General features: G+C 35.4%; 1 protein-coding gene across 1 annotated transcript; it reads left to right on the forward strand.

Moving 5' to 3' along the window:
• Window positions 1-2,737: 2,737 nt before the first annotated feature.
• LOC136819039 (platelet glycoprotein Ib alpha chain-like) lies at window positions 2,738-8,245 on the forward strand. The gene is made up of 6 exons (XM_067075203.1): window positions 2,738-2,872; window positions 4,809-4,928; window positions 5,742-5,924; window positions 6,599-6,928; window positions 7,047-7,695; window positions 7,891-8,245. Exons 1-6 carry the CDS (start codon window positions 2,801-2,803, stop codon window positions 8,055-8,057), a joined length of 1,521 nt encoding a protein of 506 aa, XP_066931304.1. The 5' UTR covers window positions 2,738-2,800; the 3' UTR covers window positions 8,058-8,245.
• Window positions 8,246-19,800: the final 11,555 nt, after the last annotated feature.

Consider the following 19,800-nt stretch of genomic DNA (forward strand, 5'->3'; position numbering starts at 1 on the left):
TCATCAATTTTGGGAAATACTTTCAAAACTTTTTGAAACATCTCAATGTACTTTATCACTGGTCCAAATTTCATAAAGTTTTGATTTATATTTCTCGAATTTCTCGAGATATTCAACTTTTTGTATTTATGACGTCATCAATCATGACGTCATAATCAGGTTTTCTTAAGATATCTCTAATTATACTGAGAAAGAATTTAAGTTACAGCGAATACGGTATTCTACATCCAAATACGCTTCCAAAAAAGTATAGTTTGTTATGGTTTAGGGACTGGAACTTGGGCGGAAAAATTAATGCAATTCTGGGACATGCATTAAGTTACCCGAGGGTGTATACAGGCTAGGCTACTTGATTTCGATAATTTTTTAGGCTTAAGAAAAATATGCTAGAGTATCTTAAGAAATATCTAGAGAATATTTTTCATTTGCAAATCACTTGAATGGAAATAGGGAAATAGCAAGTAAATACAAAAATAAAATGAAAGGCTCAAGTTTTTAAATCAAAAAGTTTTGCATTACTTCTTGGTTTTTCGATCTTTCCTTAGTCTGAAATTCTCAAGGTTTCATTTATCATCAACAAGTCTGATCACATATTTTTCGAGAATCAGTATTAAAAGTATACATATGAAGGTTGCATTGATGTGTCATTTTCACACCTCTTTTTGCGTTGTTTCTGATAACATATTTTGTTTTCTCGTATAATTCACACTTCCTGTTTTTCGAAGAATTCGAAAAATACACGTTTTTTTATGAGAATATACTTTATATAAGAACATTTATGATGAAATTAGCATTGCTCTAAGGTGGGGTTTTCGGAGGTACAATGCGGACAAAATTTTAATTCTGTCTCCTCCCCTCCCCTCCTCCGTTTATTAGATTTTGAAAATATTTCGAACCCCCTACTATTCGGGACCTTAGAGTAAGAAAATGCTGCAATATCACCATCATGGAATTGCCATTTTAGAGGATTTTTACACTTCTGTCTCACAGCCCCGGTGAAACATTTTTCAACAGTCAACAGTAGGGATAACAATTTCAATCGAAATCCCAATGGAGATATAAATTTAATTTTTCCAAGCTTAAAAAACCCAAAGAAGATGGTTTTGGAGTGATTTTTTACATTTAAATTTCGAATTGAAATTATATCAAAGGTATTTTTCCAAGTGGAGCTGTAATTATAGAGTATTTTTACCCAAAAAAGTGGCTCTTTGACACAGGGGTATGACTCAAAACTTTCACTGCAGGCATGTATTACATGTTAGATTTAGGTTGAATTTCGATTCAAACCTAAGAATACAGTAGAAATATTTTAGAATGATTTTTCGTCAAAAAAATAAGAATATCCATGATGAAATGGAAGAACACAATTCTCATAAAAAAGCGTTTATGAGGGCAAAATGAAAAATCACAGAAATTTACACACGAGTAGAATATGCAAGGAGAGCTCACTCACTAGATTTATCAATCACGAAAAAAATCAAAAATTGGAATTTTGCTGTAATTTTCCTTTTTTCCTCTTCTTTATTTTGTTTTAAAATAATTTCAAAGATCTATGAAATCCATCAATATTACAAAAATTTATTTCAGCGTCTTTCCAACGTACCAAATGTCCAATTAATATTTTATTGACGTCCAAATAACCTCGTTTTCGACCTTGAATCAATCATAAATCTCAATCAAAACGTCCTCCCGGAAACATAATCGTTTTCAGGAAAATCGTTAAAAATTGAAGTCATTTGTGAGTGGGCTGGAAACTATTTGCTTATCTATGTGTAATCTGAGTTTCCACTCCCCTGTTTTTGTTATGAAGAAATTATTTTGTCCAAACACAGCATCTGTGATGGAGTGTACAGTAGTTAACCTATGTTTCTTTAGGGAACCCAGCGAAAGCTGACACCATTGGAAAAATTTTCGGCTGCCGTAGTTATAGCTCAGAAAAAGTCAATCACTTTCTAAAATCTATACATATTACTTTAAAATTGGTATGTAAGTTTTGTGACCACAGATTGACTCATTACATGCTTTTTTCATAAGAATAGTGTATATTCAATTCATCATGGATATTCTTAACTTTTTGGTCGAAACATCCTGAAATATTCTTACAGTATTTTTAGATTAAGATGAACCCCTAACCTAAATCTAGCATGTAATATATACCTCAAGCAAGAATTTGGGAACCTCTTAGAACTTCCAAGCATTGCTTTGAAGTAATTGGCAATATACAGGTAGAAGGCTCTAAATGACATTCTTAGCTTTAGTTGCCTAATTCAATGATGGTAATATTCTTACGATATTCTTAATTTTTTGGCCATTTTCATCGTGGACATAAAGTGTATTCTTATTAAAAAAAACATGTACTGTAGTTGCCCATGTACCTGCTGCCGTTTCTTCCTTGAATTTCTTCATTTACCTTTGAAAAAACTTTTTTCTTTTGTTAAATTAAGCAGAGAGACATCAGTTATCATTATGTCGTTAATCTTTTTGGTTTATAATAACCCGGGATTGATTCCACATAACTTTATGCACCAGAGCTGAATGCTCTACTTTTGTGATACGGTCGCATTTTTTGGCACTCCACCGCTTTGTTTATTTTAGAAACTGTCACATTATCCTCATTATCATTGCACGAGGGCAGAAGCAATACAGGAACAATTAGAATTCAAATTTATGAAAGAGATTCCTCCTTAAAGAATCAATACACAAATAAATGCAATGCAAATGATATCATTATAGTATATTTGAAATCATTTCTTGAAATACATTTTTGAAGAAGGTTTTTTCAGCCTTCAATATTCTCGTTATGAAGACAATGCTGAGCTGGTTTCTCGCATTGAGTTTGGTTTTTCATTTTCATTCGTCTGTGCTGGCACAGGTTTGTTACTTCGTTTTCATTTCCAATTTTTGTTACTATCAGCCCACCTATCTCGTATACCCTATAGAATATTTTATACAGTACACCCCCGTCTCACAGCCCAGGTGGAATTTCTTTCTTCAATGGGGATGAAAACTCCTATCGAAATCCCAATGGGATAGAAATTTTATTGTTCTAAGGTTAAAAAATTCAGTGGGGATGGTTTTGGAGTGCAAGCTTTGAATTTCTAATGGGGATGAAGTCAAAATCAATATCCAAGTGGGGTTGAAATTTCAGGGTATTTTCCCACCGAGGACGAAATTTCTGCTAAATTTCCCAGTGGGGCTGGGGTCACAGCGGGTCTGTGACACATGAGTGATTGAAATTTCATATTTTTAGGAGCTTTTGATGAATTGAGGTAATGAAGGAATTTTATTGCTCGATAATATAAAGTGCATAAAACTGTCAGAAAAGGAAGTATTCGGTCGGTCTGAAAATGGCCATAGATTTATTTCAAATATAGCCAGTTTTAAGTCGAACATCTACCGTTACAGCCATTACAGTGAAAATTTATGGTTTTAGGGTAAATATGCAAATTGGACATTTTCTCAAAGCATCTGAAAATATACATGTCATCTACTGTCAGTCATTTAATTCTTCATAGAGCTAGAAACTAGACTGACTCAAGGGTTGCATGGTGTATAATCTCCGAGCAGACTGTGATAACTCTGCGTATTACACGACACGTATTAACTCTAAATTTCATGGTTCCATAAGAAAATTAGTCCAGGTTGGTGGACCACTTTCACCTTTTTCATCCAGATTTGGTATGGTATCAAATTTGTGTTTTGCGTGATGATTGACTAAAACAGGCCCGGCGGAACAGCCGTAAAAGTGGGGAGGTTGAAGGGTTAAATGAGATAAAATTCACCAGAAATTTGAGGGAAAAATCTCATTTGCTCAAGGTGGAGAGGCTGAAGTCAATCGTACCAAAATGAGAGCCCAGTCACGTTTGCCTTCATTTCAAAGCAAAAAGTAACGTAATTTTGATTATTTTGACTGAACAACCAGGTCTGATCACTACAATCTCCATACCCATTTACAGGAGAGAGTGGTGTGAGCAGAATGGATGTTAAGTTATGAGCTTGCCTGAGGGAGGAACTTTTTAATTATTCCAAATTTACATTTTAAAAGCAATATATAAGCTGTCTTCCGAGAGTCAGAACCATCTTTTTGACAAAATCTAGGGCAACAGGGCCAATATAAAGTTCAAAATAGATAAGGAACTTAATTAATTAATTCCGTAAACATAATGGCTGTCACATAGACATTATTCCATTTCTTTCCGGAGTGTTTCAAAAATATAAAAACGTGCCAAAACGAGCAAAACGATCATAGGATACATCTATCAAGACTTATGCAAGAAAACCGGTAATGAGTGAACATTACGTCATATAACGACTGGCGTTATTTTGTGACGAGATTATGTAAATTTATTTCGACATTTAATTCTAATTCAAAGGTGGTCCTAATATCAAAAGAAAGGTTTTTAGTATAATTAGCTGGTCGTTAATGAGGCTAGGACCTAATAAATATAAAATGATATTTAATTACCCACACTTACAATTAGTTATTATACTGAGTATAATTTGAGATTTCTTTTTCTGGTGGTAGCTTTAACATTTTCAATATTACTTATTTATATACCTATATTTTCAATATAGGTCTAAAACAAACCCCATTAAAGTTACCATGATGTAAACCATGTCACATAATTATACTAATTTTCTAGAGCGTGGTTCCTATTTGATCAAAAATGAATTCACACTAAAAGTTATTGGATTTTACTAATGCAAACTGTCAATATTTTGAATTTGAAGGCGGTAAACATACTGTGTATTTTCAATTTCATTGGTCAAACATTCAAGAAAAAAATCTCTTTCGCCTATTCTTTCAGGACAATACCAACAAGATATGTTCTTCTGCTCCTTGCCAGAACGGTGGAACTTGTTCGGAATATGGACCAAACGATTTTGCATGTCTTTGTGCATATGGCTTCGCTGGTAAAATGTGTCAGGTAGGTTCTTATGTGCCTCAGCTGGCACAGAACGTTCTTTCAACGTTTTCTATAATGTTCCCAATTTCCATATAATGTCATATGAACGTTGAAACAACATTGTGTGTCAGCTTGGGGCGTTATTAGAGTCTGCTTCTGGCTACTTTAACTCTGTACTAAAAAAATGAATTTTGTTTATTATTTCTCAGAATCACTCTCGTCTAGTCGAAAGCTTTTAAGCCCATTAAGTGCCACTGGCATCATATGGTGTTGCTCGATTTTTTTGGTCCTATACCGATAGGTCTGGACCAAAGAGGTGACCCACGCCACGCTATTTTTTGTCCCACAGCCTAAATAAAAAAAATTAAGTTTAGATCAAGATTTTTTGTTAACTTGAATATGTATGCACATTTAAGATAAAAAATGTTTGAAGATTGGGTTCGCTGGAAAGCTTATTTCAAGATATATCTTTTACAGTATCTCGGCAAGATTTTTTGAGTTAGATTTTTAATCGAAATGACAACAGTCGAGAGATATCAAGTTTTAAATCCATGAACGCTGTGATGGAATGAAAAGAGTTAAAAATGAAATATTTTGTCTTATTAAAATTTTTGGATTGTAATTGTGACGTGCCGTGGCACTCATAAGGATGCCTTGCGTGAGCATAACTCTTCCAGTGTTGTTCGAGTGTCATGGTATACGCCATGGCTTGGCAGCTTGCGTCTGTCAACTCGCAGTGTCCGTCAGCGCTGTGATACCTATTCCTTCGAGAGTAGGACCCATCCCAAATGATTCGGAGGGCTCATATCATATCTCATATCTTAAAATTTTTAGTTTATAGAAGCACCAAAAGATTGTGATGTCAAATTAGGATGTAATGCTCTGCCAGCTGGTTGTACCGATAATTGCCATACAATTACCAGTTATTTATACAATGTTGAATCTAATCTAATGGAAATGACCATTCAAACGATAAAGAAATGGGCTGCCGTTGGCTTCAATGATAAATCTGTTATGGTAAGTTGATGGGAATCAATCCTGGAACGGATTTCTTTGAAAGTGGTACCCGCATCGAGAGCGCTAAATTAACTTTGCTTTGGCGTTAGGCAAGATTTTAACACAACAGTGGCTTCTTTGCGGCTACCCCTTTAAAAAAGCTTGGTGCAGGGTTTATAACGGTCCGTGGGTAAATCCCTATCTCACTGACATAATCACTGAGCATCTAGCAGAGATGCATCAAATACCATTTTTGTACTAATAATACGAAGTCTTTTGTATGAGCCCACGACCTTGCACAGTTAGCTAATTGCCCTGCCACTGCACTAAAGTCGGTGAGCCCCACCTTATTAAAATGAAAGTTAAAATCTATTAAACATATAAAGATCCAGTCCTGTGTTGCCATCGCAGTCAGTACTTTCAATGTTCTGCCTCACTGAAATGGATATTATCAGTTCTACCCTGATTGAATTGAAATTGGTACATCCCTGTCTCACCGATCTTGAAGTCGACTCTAGTTCACCCCTAAATGACTGATATATTCCTATCTAATAAATAGCCTGGAAATAAAATTTTCGAATACTTTGGTAATCAGCTGTTAATCACGCTACATTGATGACTTTGAGCAAAATGGTCATTTTATTATGGGTTTTTTATTACAAAACAAACTGCTTTTATATGAATTTTAATTTCAGCCTGGAGTTCGAGGTGTCCTTTGCAAACGAGAACCAACAGATATCGTGACACTTACGAGCTTTAAAGCATCAGGCCAACGACGACCAACTATCCAGAATCTTGCCAAAGGGAATAATATCATATTTTCTGCCAAGGATGGTTCAATGACATTCTGTGTTTATCAACGAACTATTACTGTTCCAGAAGAAAGCCAGGAGGCCATGTTTGATTTATCAGTGCCCCGACACCTTCTAATGGCTGCTGGAGATACAAATGAGGACGGTCAAATTAGGTATCATGCAGGAGAAAGATCTTCAACACCAACTCCAATTGATGCTATGAGATTCAGGGTAAGGTTCCTCTGATAAAAATATAACGAGACAAAAAATGAAATACAAGTTTCAACTTGCACTATTTAGTATACATCTTTCTGTAACTTGAGGTTCTGAATTTTATATTTTGCTATAGACCATTCCTTTGACCACATCGACATCTACTACGACAACCTCTACCCCTACAACAACAACTCCAATAACAACGACCACAGCAACCACTACCCCAACCACAACAACTACCACTCCAACAACAACAACGACAACAACGACAACGACCACTACCCCTCCCACAACAACGACAACAACCACTACCCCTACCACAACAACGACAACTACCACTCCAACAACAACGACAACGACTACTACCCCTTCTACAACGACAGCCACATCTACAACAACGACCACTACCCCTACAACAACAACGATAACAGCCACTACCCCTACCACAACAACGGCAACTACCACTCCAACAACAACGACAACAGCCACTACCCCTACTACAACGACGACAACAATCACTACCCCTACCACAAAAACGACCACACCTACAACAACGACCACTACCCCTACAACAACAACGACCACTCCTACAACAACAACGACTATTCCTACCACGTCAACTTTAACAGCGACCCCTAAAACGACCACCCCTACAACAATAAAGACCACTCCTACCACGATAACCACCACTCCTACCGTCTCTTCAAAGACATCTTCTACAACAACAACTCCACTCAAAATGACGTCTAGCTCTTTGCCACAACCCACAAAATTTTTGAAAGGTATACTTTTGACAAGGCTTGGTGACTTTCTTGTTTGACCAAAATTTCATAAATTTTGATAAGGTTCTTACTGCAGTATCACATTAAAAGTTTAAGTAGTGTTTTTAGAAACGGAACAGTTTTTTGAATATTTGAAAAAAATTAATTTTGTCCACACTGTACCCCCCACTGTAGGCCAAATTTTTTTGATTTCAGAATTCTGCACCGATCGCCATCTCGAACATGCAGGCTACTATGCACATCCAATAAACAAGCGAAGATATGTGGTCTGTTGGCAAGGACGTGGATGGCTGTTCCAATGCAGAGATAACCTTCAATGGAGAGTCACTGGTAAAGGGCTAGGCGTATGTGACTACCCATAAATCGCTGGTGTTGAGCAAAAATAAAGATATGTTGATAAAACAAACTAAGGATAAGAGCCAAAGTGGATACATTAGTTCGAGACGTTATTTTTTTACTGGTACTCAATGGCCAGTTGCTTTAGTGCTGAGCATTTTTGTAATCTACCATTTAATGTAAAATTCATATTTATTCATGTTTCATGTTTGTACCTAGAATTTTCGATTTTCTTTTTCAAGATTAATTTGCGATTTAAATTTATATCATTAGCGCAAACTTAAGATCTTTTGACATTTTAATTTAACAAAATTGATTGAATAATGTATTATATGGATAGACATTACACCGTCCAGGTTACCATGACCTACTCCTTCCGAGTAAGAATTCATAGCTCTGCTCCAGATAAGGCGAGGCCAATTTAATTTGTTGTTTTACGGGCCAAGCTACCCAAATAAAGAGGGTCGGTCGGTCGGTGAAAAAATAAGAATAAAAATAGAATCTCACCTTTAAAATATCCTAATAAGGCAACAAAATTACTACATCTTGACAAAAATACAAAATAGAAAATAAAAAGGCACGAAAAGATCGGATTAGTGAATAAAATAAAAAAACTGAACATAAAATTCTCAAAACCTTGGAAAAACTACCAAAATTTTGAAAATTTGGGAGTCTGTAAAACAATGAAAATAAAAATGTACTACCAAAATGAATTTTATTCTATTCGATTTTTTGAAATTCAGGGTCGGTCGGCCCTGTAAAACAACTAATTAAATTGGTCTCACCTAATGTAATAAATAGTGTATCAAGCTAATTTTGGTCAATGTATAATTAATGCGATTGCACCATAATTTGTTTTGACCCAGCTATAAAAAGTTAGTAACATTCATCCTCAAATACAGCACACCATTAAAATATTTTAAGGTCCACATCATCAAAATATTTTAAGGTCATTGACATTATAATCACTTAGAAACATTTCAATAAGACTGTCACTACTTTAGCTTTAGCCAAAACACTTATTTGAAGAAATGTCAACTCATCGAACAAGCTATAGCATGTTCCTTGTATCTTTCAATAGATTTATAAACGTTTAAGAATTAAGATTTTGAAACTAGCAGTTCGATCAAATTTGTTCGAACTTTTGATTTTCGAGAAAATTTTATGATAGCCACAGTGCGTATATAATTTATAAGCACTAAAAGAAGAGCATACTACTATTTACTATTTGAGAGGACGAAAAGAAAGTAAACGGAAATTAAGCTCCAGTTTAGCCGGCTGACTTTCTGCTCCGTCTATTGGAATTATCAGAGAATTATCAGCAGCTAAAATCTTTCCCCAAAAAAAATTGAAAGAAGTCTTGCATTAATCCCAAAAAAGACACCCCTGTGTCACAGACCCACTGGGACCCAACACCCCAGCCCCACTGGAAGACTTGGCAAAAAATTCGTTCCTAGTGGGATACCATGTAGTTTTAGCGCCTCTGGGAAATTCAATTTGATTGCATCCCTACTCGAAATGCAATGTTTAAAAACTGCACTCGAAAAACATCCCTACTAGATCTTTTAACCTTGGAACAATAGCAATTGCCATCCCCATTGGGATTTCATTAAGAATTTTTATCATCACTGAGGAAGAAAGTTCCACTGGGGCGGGGCTGTGAGAAAGGGGCGTAAAGAGGGCAATACTTTGACGTTGGCCATCTAAACCACTACTAGTTAATGTAGATAGAAACGGACCCGAATATGAAGTGAAAACTGGCACCCTCGCCTACATTTAGGTCGATAAAAAAAAGCCTTAGGGTTGGCTCCATCTGCAGTCAATAAGCTTACATTTGCTTTGTAATTTGATTTGCTTCTATCCCCATTTAAGAATTAATACTCTCAAGATAAAAGAAATTATTTTCTCATCTGGCACACAACGTTTTTTAAACGTTTAAATAACGTTCGCAACGTCCAGATAACGTTAAATGAACGTTGAAACAACGTTGTGTGCCAGCTGGGTTGACAATTTTATCTTGGTGTCAATATGCCAAATAGGCCTTTGCACGTTTAGATTCAAGTTTATTATATAACTTCAAAATTGGGCAATACTACTTGGTTTTCCTTCCGAAACTCTGTCTCTCTCAGATGCTAGAAAGGTACTCAGCGTTACGTGGTTTAGATCTTTTAAGAGCACTTAAAACTTATTGGTCGAGATTACGTAATCTTTTATCATATGACTGTTCATTTTAGGGGACACATGCTTTGTCATTATTGTTAATCTTCCATGATTATAGAATGAAATTTTTCTATTTAAGATTCCAGATTTTATTTCCTGAAATTTATTTGTTCTTATAACCAAAAGGACAATTTAGTATGTTTTTGTCGTGATTACTCATTTATTCGATGTATAAAAAGATTTTCAATAGACGATATCAGCTTTCCGAATTCTCCCCGAATGATTACCCATGATGCATTGCGCAAAAAAATTCACGGAAAGTCATGGGTAATCATTCGGGAAGAATTCGGAAAGCCGATATCGTCCATTAGCAGCTGATGATTGTCGTGTAAAGACATGAAACTCAGAGTACTGAAGAAAATGAAGTAGTTGTTTTTTTCTTGATGATATTTGAGATTCCAAAAATTTAGAGAATCATTCTTCAGTTTAAGGACAATTTGTAACCTATTTTGCTCTCATCAAACAACAGACCCGATTGGACCACTTGTCCACTGGTATTATCAGCAAAAAATACCCAACCCATTAAAACCAACCCCCGGGGGGGGGGGGGTACTTAGGCAAAATGGGTGCCGGGTATGTGCGAGCCATAAGGGTACCTTTTCTCATTCCTCAAAAGTCTCTCAAAGGGGTACAAATTCAAAAGTTAGTCTCTGAAAGGGTCCCAAAATCACAAAAATCAAAAATTTCTCTCTCAAAGGGTCACGATTTCCAAGAATTTTGACCAAAATTTGGTGAAAATCAAACCAAAATTTGGAAAATATGGACCAAAATTTAGGAAAAAGTCTCTCAAAGGGTCCCAAAATCACCAAAATTTTGTCTCTCAAAGGGTCGATTTTCGATTTTCGGCTCGGACATACCCGTCACCTCGCAAACCTAGTACCCCCCCCCCCACCCCCCCCCCACCCCCCCGGGAACCAACCATTTTTCAACCATATCCTCATTTAGCTCCTTCATTTCATTCCAACTGGAACATGCTCTAAGACCAGGTGATTATAAGACCAAAAAAATTTCGGCTTTTGGCTTAGTAATGACTGTTCTTATATATAATTATGGTTTCATAGTTTTCGGCTTTGAATTCAATTATGCTTTAGGCCTTAAAAATTAAGGACTATGGCAAGCGGGTTCATGTTTGGTAAACCAAAAAACCAAATATCGTCTACTTACTGACGTCAATTAGTGGTTAATGGTAACAGTGCCATATATATACTTTAGATGTCTGTTTCAAACGATTTCTTATCTTCTAGGTATCTATTACAGAGAAAACAACCTTAAAAGTTTTATTTTTAAATAAGAGTGATATCGTTTGCTTACTCATCCATTTTAGTTCACAAGCTTTTTCACATTGGATTGTCACAGATGTGGAGCAAGATTGGTCCAGGAAGATGAAAAGAAAAACATTTTTTACTTATATTTGCATAATATAACAATAGGCAGACACTGTCTTGATATGAAATATGTGTCTAATACCCGGGGGGGGTACTAGGATTGCGAGCTGACGGTGGGTGCCACCTGACTTTCGACCCTCGGACCCTTACCGGGACTAAAAAGGAGAAAACAAAGGAAGATTTTGTGAATTTTACGACCCTTACCGGGACAAATTTGACCAATTTTGACCAAATTTCGATCTTTCTTGGGGTAAAAAGTTGAAATTTTCCTATTTTTCCTACCCTTAGCGGGACTTTGGAAATCCAAAAAAGGTACCCTTTAGGGCGGCACATACCGTACCCTCCATTTGCCTAAGTACCCCCCCCCTGGGGTCTGATATAAAACAGGAACACTTATTTAAAAATAAAACCTTTACAAAGCTAATAAGCTTTAGAAAACATACTTACTTAAGCAAGATAAATAATTTATTTTGAACTTTTCGAAATTTGAAGATTATAACCGAACAAGGTTTTCTCAAAATCAGTATCCATAGGCACATTGGCAAACAGAGCCGGGTCTGAATCACCCTTAAGAGTGAATAATCTGGACCTTCAAGACCCTCAAGGGTCAAGAAAATACAAAAATTTACAACTTTGTAGGAAACAAAAACTGAACGTGTTCCCAAAAAAACTAAAAAAGAATTTTTTACCTAAACTTTCAGGCCCTGAAATATCCAATTTTTAAATCCGAAAGAAGATTCTCTCACGCTAATGATTGTTTATACATAAATTATACTGTTTACGTCTCAATCAAGTACCTTCTTAAACAATTTGTCACCTTAATATGCAAAGGTCTGCCAAAAAATCAATGGCCACTCTTTTTGCTTGGCACTTAAAATAAAGGAGAGTGTATCAAAAGACCTCACAAAAAGTTGATTGACTGTTATTTTCGAGAAAATCTTTACTTTGAGGGATCGCCATTAACTCCTTGACGTCCTACCATTGAAATTTTGTTCTCTCAGGAACGACATTTCCGGCTGCCGGTAGTTTTGATTGAGGAACTAATTCAAACTTTTGACACGCTGAAAAGATAGAGCTTTGACTGGGCAACCCTTTTTATGTGTATATCTCAACCGAAATCTTTTGAAACGATTTGTATCTTTAAAATTTTCAACTGAGCTAAGATGTTAAAACAGAACCAATCGAGAATTCAAATGACCTATTGTTTAATTAAAGGAATTATTTGGAGAAAAAAATCGGTTTCAAATGTTTTCATTAAAAAATTTACGATAAAATTTCGATAAATATATTCACTATGAACAAAATAATACAAGAATTGTAAAATTATATTGAAGGGTGAGACTAATTCGATTGACCAAAAAGGATTCAGACAGTGTTGACTCCCGATTAAATGGTAAAACTTTGAAGATAAAATCGACTTCAACGTTTTTGTTAGATCACCGAAACCACGGTGTTGAAACTTTAAAAATAAAAAGACTTTTCTTGACTTTCTAAAAATTCCCAAGAATTTTTTACACTATTTACATGTTACCCTTTCCTAAAAAAATATAATTTTCTTTTAGGTGAGACCAATTTAATTTGTTGTTCTACGGGCCCAACCGACCCTATTTTTGCTAAAATCAAAAAAAAAAAATATTGAATTTCCAGTACAATATATTTTACACACTACTTATTTGCAATAGTCAAATTTGAATAAAGCTGAAAATTAGTTCAAGAAATTTGAAAAATTTAGAAAATCAAGCATTCCATACACTAAGATTTTATTATGATCTTCATCGAAGATAAAAAAAGTGAATTTTTGAATGAGATATTTTTTGGAAAACATTTTCGGTACTTTACCAACCCTGATAAATGAAAAATTATTTTTATTTTACCGACCGACCGACCCATATTTTGCTAACGATCTGCCCGTAGAACAACAAATTAAATTGGTCTCACCTTATACAAAATGTTGATTACTTAAAGATTTTGAGAAAAACAAATAACAAATATTTTGTCTCGATTAATCAAATGCTACGGTATTTATATAATTTTAACCACAAACTTAACAAGGAAAAAGCTAAAACATGACAATATGGGTCACGGAGTAATACAACTGCATTTTCACCGATAAACCAAATCCATTTTACAATGTTATGGTGGAAGACTTTTGTAAATGTGCCTCCATCAACCAGACAAAATAAACAGATATTTGAACACAAACTTTATCTTAATTCACCAGAAAGAATGTGAGCTTGAACGCGAGAGTCTCTGACCCATAATTCGTATACTTTGCCTTGATAAATCAAATCAGTTTTACAATATTATGGGCGAAAACTTTTGTAAATGTAGCTCCATCAACCAGACAAAATATACAAAGATTTGAACACAAACTTTATCTTAATTCACCGGAAGAATGATGAGAATGTGAACCAGAACGTGAGCACTTTGAACAACAACCACCTTTAGTAATATTTTTCTTGAAATCAATTAAAGAATTCCCGTATGATTGATTCGGTCGAAAACGATCATTTCCCCAAGATGATGATAGTCCATTGCTTGAATGTTGTAGATTTTCTAGTAGTTTGCTTTGTTGTCGGCTTGAAACGGATTTTACTTCACTCCATGATTCATTTAGATTTGTCGAAAATCCATACTAAAAAAAATGATAATAAACAAAGCAAGATGTATAGTTTAAAAAGTCTCCCCTTCCCCCATGGCACCCCTCCCCTACGACACCCCTCATCGGGTAGTGACGCCAGATTTCTGCTTTCATAATAAAAATTATTAAAAACAATTACGCCAAAAGATAGCAAAAAAAAATCAAATTGGGCTTGAAGCAGATTTACGATGAAATTAAGCAATAGTTGGTTTCCGGGGGATACTAGATTGCCAGTTGACGGGTGGGGTTATTGTCGAAGATAATAAAAAGCTGATAACTTGAAAAAAATTGACCCTTCTTAAGACTTAGCTGAAATTTTTTTATCACAAAAAATGAACTTAGGGCCGCTATGAAAAGGAAAAAAGAGTCAAAACAAGTCAAAGAATCCGGAAAAATTTAATAATATTTGTACTTCATGATCTTTTGGATAGCGTAAAAAAGGACCAATAAGGTTTTTGAAAAACTTACCTTGCCAAATGAGTTAGTACTCCTTGATCTTGGTCTTCTTTCACGGGGTGGTTGCCCAACATACAAAATATTCTTCCGTAAGGTTTTCCCATTTAACGATCTCATAGCAGTTTGGGCTTCACCGGGGCTGTAATAAGTCACAGTGGCTGCTTTGACCGGACAATGTTCGGAACCTTCCTTGATTTCAGTATTCAGGACTACTCCATATTTTGAGCATTCTAAGTATAACGTATTTTGATCAATTTCTAAGTCTAAATTAGAGATTTGCAATTTGATTCCTTCGTAGGTCCGACGAGTTGTATCCATAATTTATAATCCAAATATCAATTTATCATGAATATCGGGAAAATCGGGATGAATTCCTTTACAAAGGTGCCACAATATAGGACTATATTTTGTTTTTTGTTCCTTGTTCCTTGTTTTTTATTCCAAGTATTCCTCTGTTTGGTTCTGTGGTAATATCCGCTGTGGTTTTTTAATTTGAAATAAACTTTGACTAAAAAACTAAAAAACAACGAAAGTAGACGTAAATATAACAATAGCGTTCAGTTTGAGGTCGTTGCTGTTATTTTCTGCCCGCGGAGTTTGATTATCAGCCCGATAGTGTCATTTGGGCCCGACGCGAAGCGGAGGGCGCAAATGACACTAGAGGGCTAATAATCAAACTGCAAGGGCAGAATTAATAACAGCAACGAACGAAAACTTCACGCTATTACTATTATTATCCATATCGGGTATTCAAATAAAGGTTTTGTCTAACGTCAGCAAGTCTTATCGCTTCAATGCAACGACTTCAGGCAAGTTCCGAGAGGGCCGCAAATGAGAAAAAAATGGTTTGTCTAGCTACAGTCAAAGTCACTCAGCTTCAATGCAACGGCTTCCATCAAGTTCCGAGCGGGCCGCAAATAACGTTATCGCCCTATAACCAGGGCCGTTGATGACATTTCAGCCCTTTGAAGCCGAGCACCTTAGCTTCCCCAGCGCGGGTATGACTATTTGAATCACGGAACCTTTCAATACCACCCGCCGTTAGAATCTTTAATGGCTTACTTAATGACCGCTATATGGATAATAATAGAAAAATAGAAATCCTTTTTCGAATACTGCAAAGCTCCAACTGTTTTACGATAAGACTTTTTTTAAAGAACTCCATTGTAAAGATACAGCCTCAATATATTATAAAATTGTGAAAACAAATTCTCTTATCAGCTAACAGCGTCATAACCACTAGTACGCAGTTTTTTTGGAAAAGTGCCTCCTTTATTTTATTCAAGACTAGTATTGCTCTTCACTTGCTCATATACCAGGAAAGGATATACAGGGTGTCCAGAAAAAAGGAGAAGACCAAACAGATACAAAAGTAAATATTTTTGTGCATTTCTAACACAGTAATACAAATAGCCCGGCAATATTCAAATCGAAAAATAATACAATCAATGCCATCTTTATCGGAATACAAATCGCTTTGAGAAGACCCAGCGGTAAAAATTAAACATCAAGAATCTAAAAAAAGTTTACAGCCTGGATACTGAAATGTTTTAACCTTCTCATTTTTCAGGACAGCCTGTACCAACAATACTCATCATCAAAATGAACTCTCTTATTATATTTTGTAAGTTGTGTCATCGAAATTGTTCACTTTATACCAAATATATTTTCTAGTCATGGGATTTGCTTTAGCATGTATGATAGGTTTTTTTTATGTCAGACACTTGGAAAATAATTTTGTGTAATAACAATTCACTTTTGAAGGAGCTGTTACGGATCAAGAGTAACAACTTTTTTTGAAGGAGGGTTGTTATGAATTCTTTATCATCCCAGCTGGCACACAACGTTGTTTCGACGTTTATCTAACGTTCACAACGTCCATATAACGTTAAATGAAGGTTGAAACAACGTTGTGTGCCAGCTGGGATGATTGTGTATAGATCATCAATCGCACACGTTTTTTTGTGAGAAAACTATACAAGAATGTCAGGCTTTGATGGCCAAAATATTAAGAAAAAGTTAAGAACATTTTAAGGTTAACCGGGCGGACGGTTCTTATAAAAGAAGCGTGTATTTCATAAATTGAGCCTATACGTAGCCAAATTTATATTTTAGCATGAAAAAAACAGAGCAGACAAGAGGCTGAACTGAAATTTTGGATATCATTTTTTAATTTAGAATAGCGATAAAACTCCAGGATGATTTCGTAGCTGAGAGGGCGGGAGGAGGGGCTAATGGAATGGGTTTGTGACACAGATACACGCTATTTTTTATATAAGAATATACTTTATAAGAATATTCATGATGAAATTGGCCAAAAATCCAAAAATACACTAAAGATACCACCATTATGGAATTTAGAATTTGGAAATTGAACCTAAGAATATGCCTAGTATTCAGCTTGAGGGATGTATATTGCTGCATGCAAAGTTTAGGATGAGTATGGGTCCTAAACCTAAGAATACCGTAAGAATATTTTAGGATGATTTGTCCCAAAAAGTCTAGAATATCCATGATGAAATAGAAAAACACAATTCTTATAAAAAAAAGCGTGTATACACCTTTATTTAACAAACGGGCTAATTAAGTTTGGTTCTCTCATTCGCGTAGATCATGTAATGTGTGTTTTGGCTTGTGATAATGATAGACTTCTCAAAATATATCAATATGTTTATCTTTTGTGAGAAAGTTTTTTGGACAGAAAAATGTCAACAGTAAGACCTTGCCAACAACAAGACTGACTACGTTACTTTTCTTATAAGAATCATTTTTAAAAGAAAAATATGGCTAAAAAACCTACAAAATGGCCTGAAGTAGGGTATAAAGTCCCAAAAGTTTTATCTTTATAAAAAAAATGTATTTATATAGACTAGCAAACTAGTCCTTCAATTAATCGTGTCAAAGGGCGGGAAAATAAAGGCGGCGGGTGTTTGCTAGGATAGGAGCTGCGTAGGAGAACGAGCAAAAGTTGATGGAAGGCTGGTGATCAACAGCTTTCATCTTTCAGCCCTTGCCGCCGACAAAATTCTTCTTACGCTCCTACGCTCACCTTTTCCCGCGTGATACCGTTACAGCCCAACTGGCGTGCCAGCCTAGTATTTTTAGTGCTTTAACTTTTGTTGTTAGATGCCAAGTGCGTGTACATACTTCTTATTGTGAGATATGAATGGTATGATATGAAAGATTGCGTGTTTTTCTCCGACTATTTACTGGTACTTCTAGGAAAAATGTTCTGCTTTTTCCACTTTTTTTGACTCAGTTTTTTATTATCGAGTGAAATTTTATAAAGATGAAAATAGGCAAACTCATACCCAGAATTCCACTTTCGGGGTTATACTTCTGCACTGCCCTTCTCCAGTGAAAAAAAAAAGAGTTTCAGCTGAATAAAAAATGAGCTTAAGAAAGTGCGAGCCAATGCTCCTATGAATAAAACCTTTTACTGGTTTCATCTGGGAAAGAAAACGGTGGAAACATTTCAAAACCCATTGAAATCCTAGGCGAAGTGACTGTATTTCCTCACATCCATCAGTAAATAAATAGAAAAATTGTGTAAGTAGTTGCTCTGGTTATGATAAAAAAAAGCCGTATATGCACCTTTGGAATAATCGTATAATAATCAGAGGAAAATTTGAACAATTTGTGTTTTTAGGTGGGTTTCTTTCATTAAATCTTTCCTACATTCCTTACTTTTCTCCTATATTTTGATCCAAAATCCTGGATGATTGCCATGGTTATTTGCATACATTTGCGTAATAAATAAGCTCCACGTTTCAATAAGAGCGCCACCTAAGCTGAACTTACAATATCATTTGCCACCCCTCACCTATTTGGCGCTAGCTTTGAAATACTCCAACGAAGGCAGTCCTCCTTCTTCCTTGCTACCTACCACGCCACTGTCCTGGCGTACTTCGCAAAGGTTTAATACATTATTTCGACCGTAGACGCCAATTACCACGCGGGCATTTTTTTTCCGTTTTACCATCCTACAACAGTTTAGTCTTTTTATCGCGCCTATAAACAATAGAAAAAAGTATAAAAAAGGGATTGGATCGAGTTTAGGGCTATAATTAAATAATAAAGTGGCACACCGGGGTGGCACACAACTGACCGCACGACTAAGGTCGAAAAAGTGTATTAATTACGTGTTTTATTCCCTTCCTGAATACATCACAACGTGCATTCTAAAAATAAACATTTTAATTACAGTCGAAAGAAATTCTTAGATTTCGTTTCCCCCAAACTGCAAATGTTCCAATATAGCTATCATTTTTTCTTTGTGATTTATGATACGAGAATTGGGTAGAATATCAACAATAAATTTCTGTTTTAATGTTTTGATGTTTTTGATTTTTTCTTCTTTTTGGTAGGTTTGTTGGTTTTTTGTTTCTTTATTTTGACCGAAAACTCTAATCTATAACACTGGTTTTCGTGGAAAAGATTCACCCTTGATTAACCTTTCTCGACATTTTGATCTTTTCCTGTTAGAATAAAAAAAACTTTTGCAAAGGTAATGGAAGATTTCTTTTTGTGTAGGTGAGCGAAGAGAATACAAAAACAATTTGCTTTTATTCTCTTTAAGGCGAGGTTTATCGTCTTCCGAAAATTAAGATACATTTAAGCTCTTGTTTAAGAATAATACATTTTTTTCATAAGAACATCAAAAGTTTTAAAGCAATCGGGTGTTCTATAAACTTTATGGTTTGAAAGATTAAAATTTTCTGCAAAGTGCTCTTATTTTGAAGCATTTTGTGAGTATTTTTGTCTAAGCATAGTGCATAGTATACTTATACTATGGTCTAAGTCCGCAAAGCCTCGAAATATTCTGAACTTCTTTTTCTTATATCGGCCTCGAAGCCTTATGTTCCTATATACCTAAATCAAATTTTTTGGCTGGTTACGAAATTTTTTATCACTCACTTTCGTCAATGCACTTAGTCGCGATTTCACGATTACCCATTTTTTTCACTTTTTAAATATGGTAGTCTTGCACCGCGTAGAGTATATCCACTTTGCCTCTAGAGCGAAAAATCAGGCGAAAATGTTCTGAAGCAAAAGTTCATTTCTTTT

The sequence above is a fragment of the Clytia hemisphaerica genome, unplaced genomic scaffold, assembly GCF_902728285.1.
Source record: "Clytia hemisphaerica strain Z4C2 unplaced genomic scaffold, Clytia hemisphaerica genome assembly, whole genome shotgun sequence".
Lineage (NCBI taxonomy): Eukaryota > Metazoa > Cnidaria > Hydrozoa > Leptothecata > Clytiidae > Clytia > Clytia hemisphaerica.

Coding starts and splice junctions, on each gene's coding strand:
- LOC136819039 (XM_067075203.1), top strand. CDS start 2,801: ATGAAGACAATGCTGAGCTGGTTTCTCGCATTGAGTTTGGTTTTTCAT. Junction 4,929..5,741: donor TCGCTGGTAAAATGTGTCAG/GTAGGTTCTTAT, acceptor TAAAATTTTTAG/TTTATAGAAGCACCAAAAGA. Junction 7,696..7,890: donor ACCCACAAAATTTTTGAAAG/GTATACTTTTGA, acceptor TTTTGATTTCAG/AATTCTGCACCGATCGCCAT.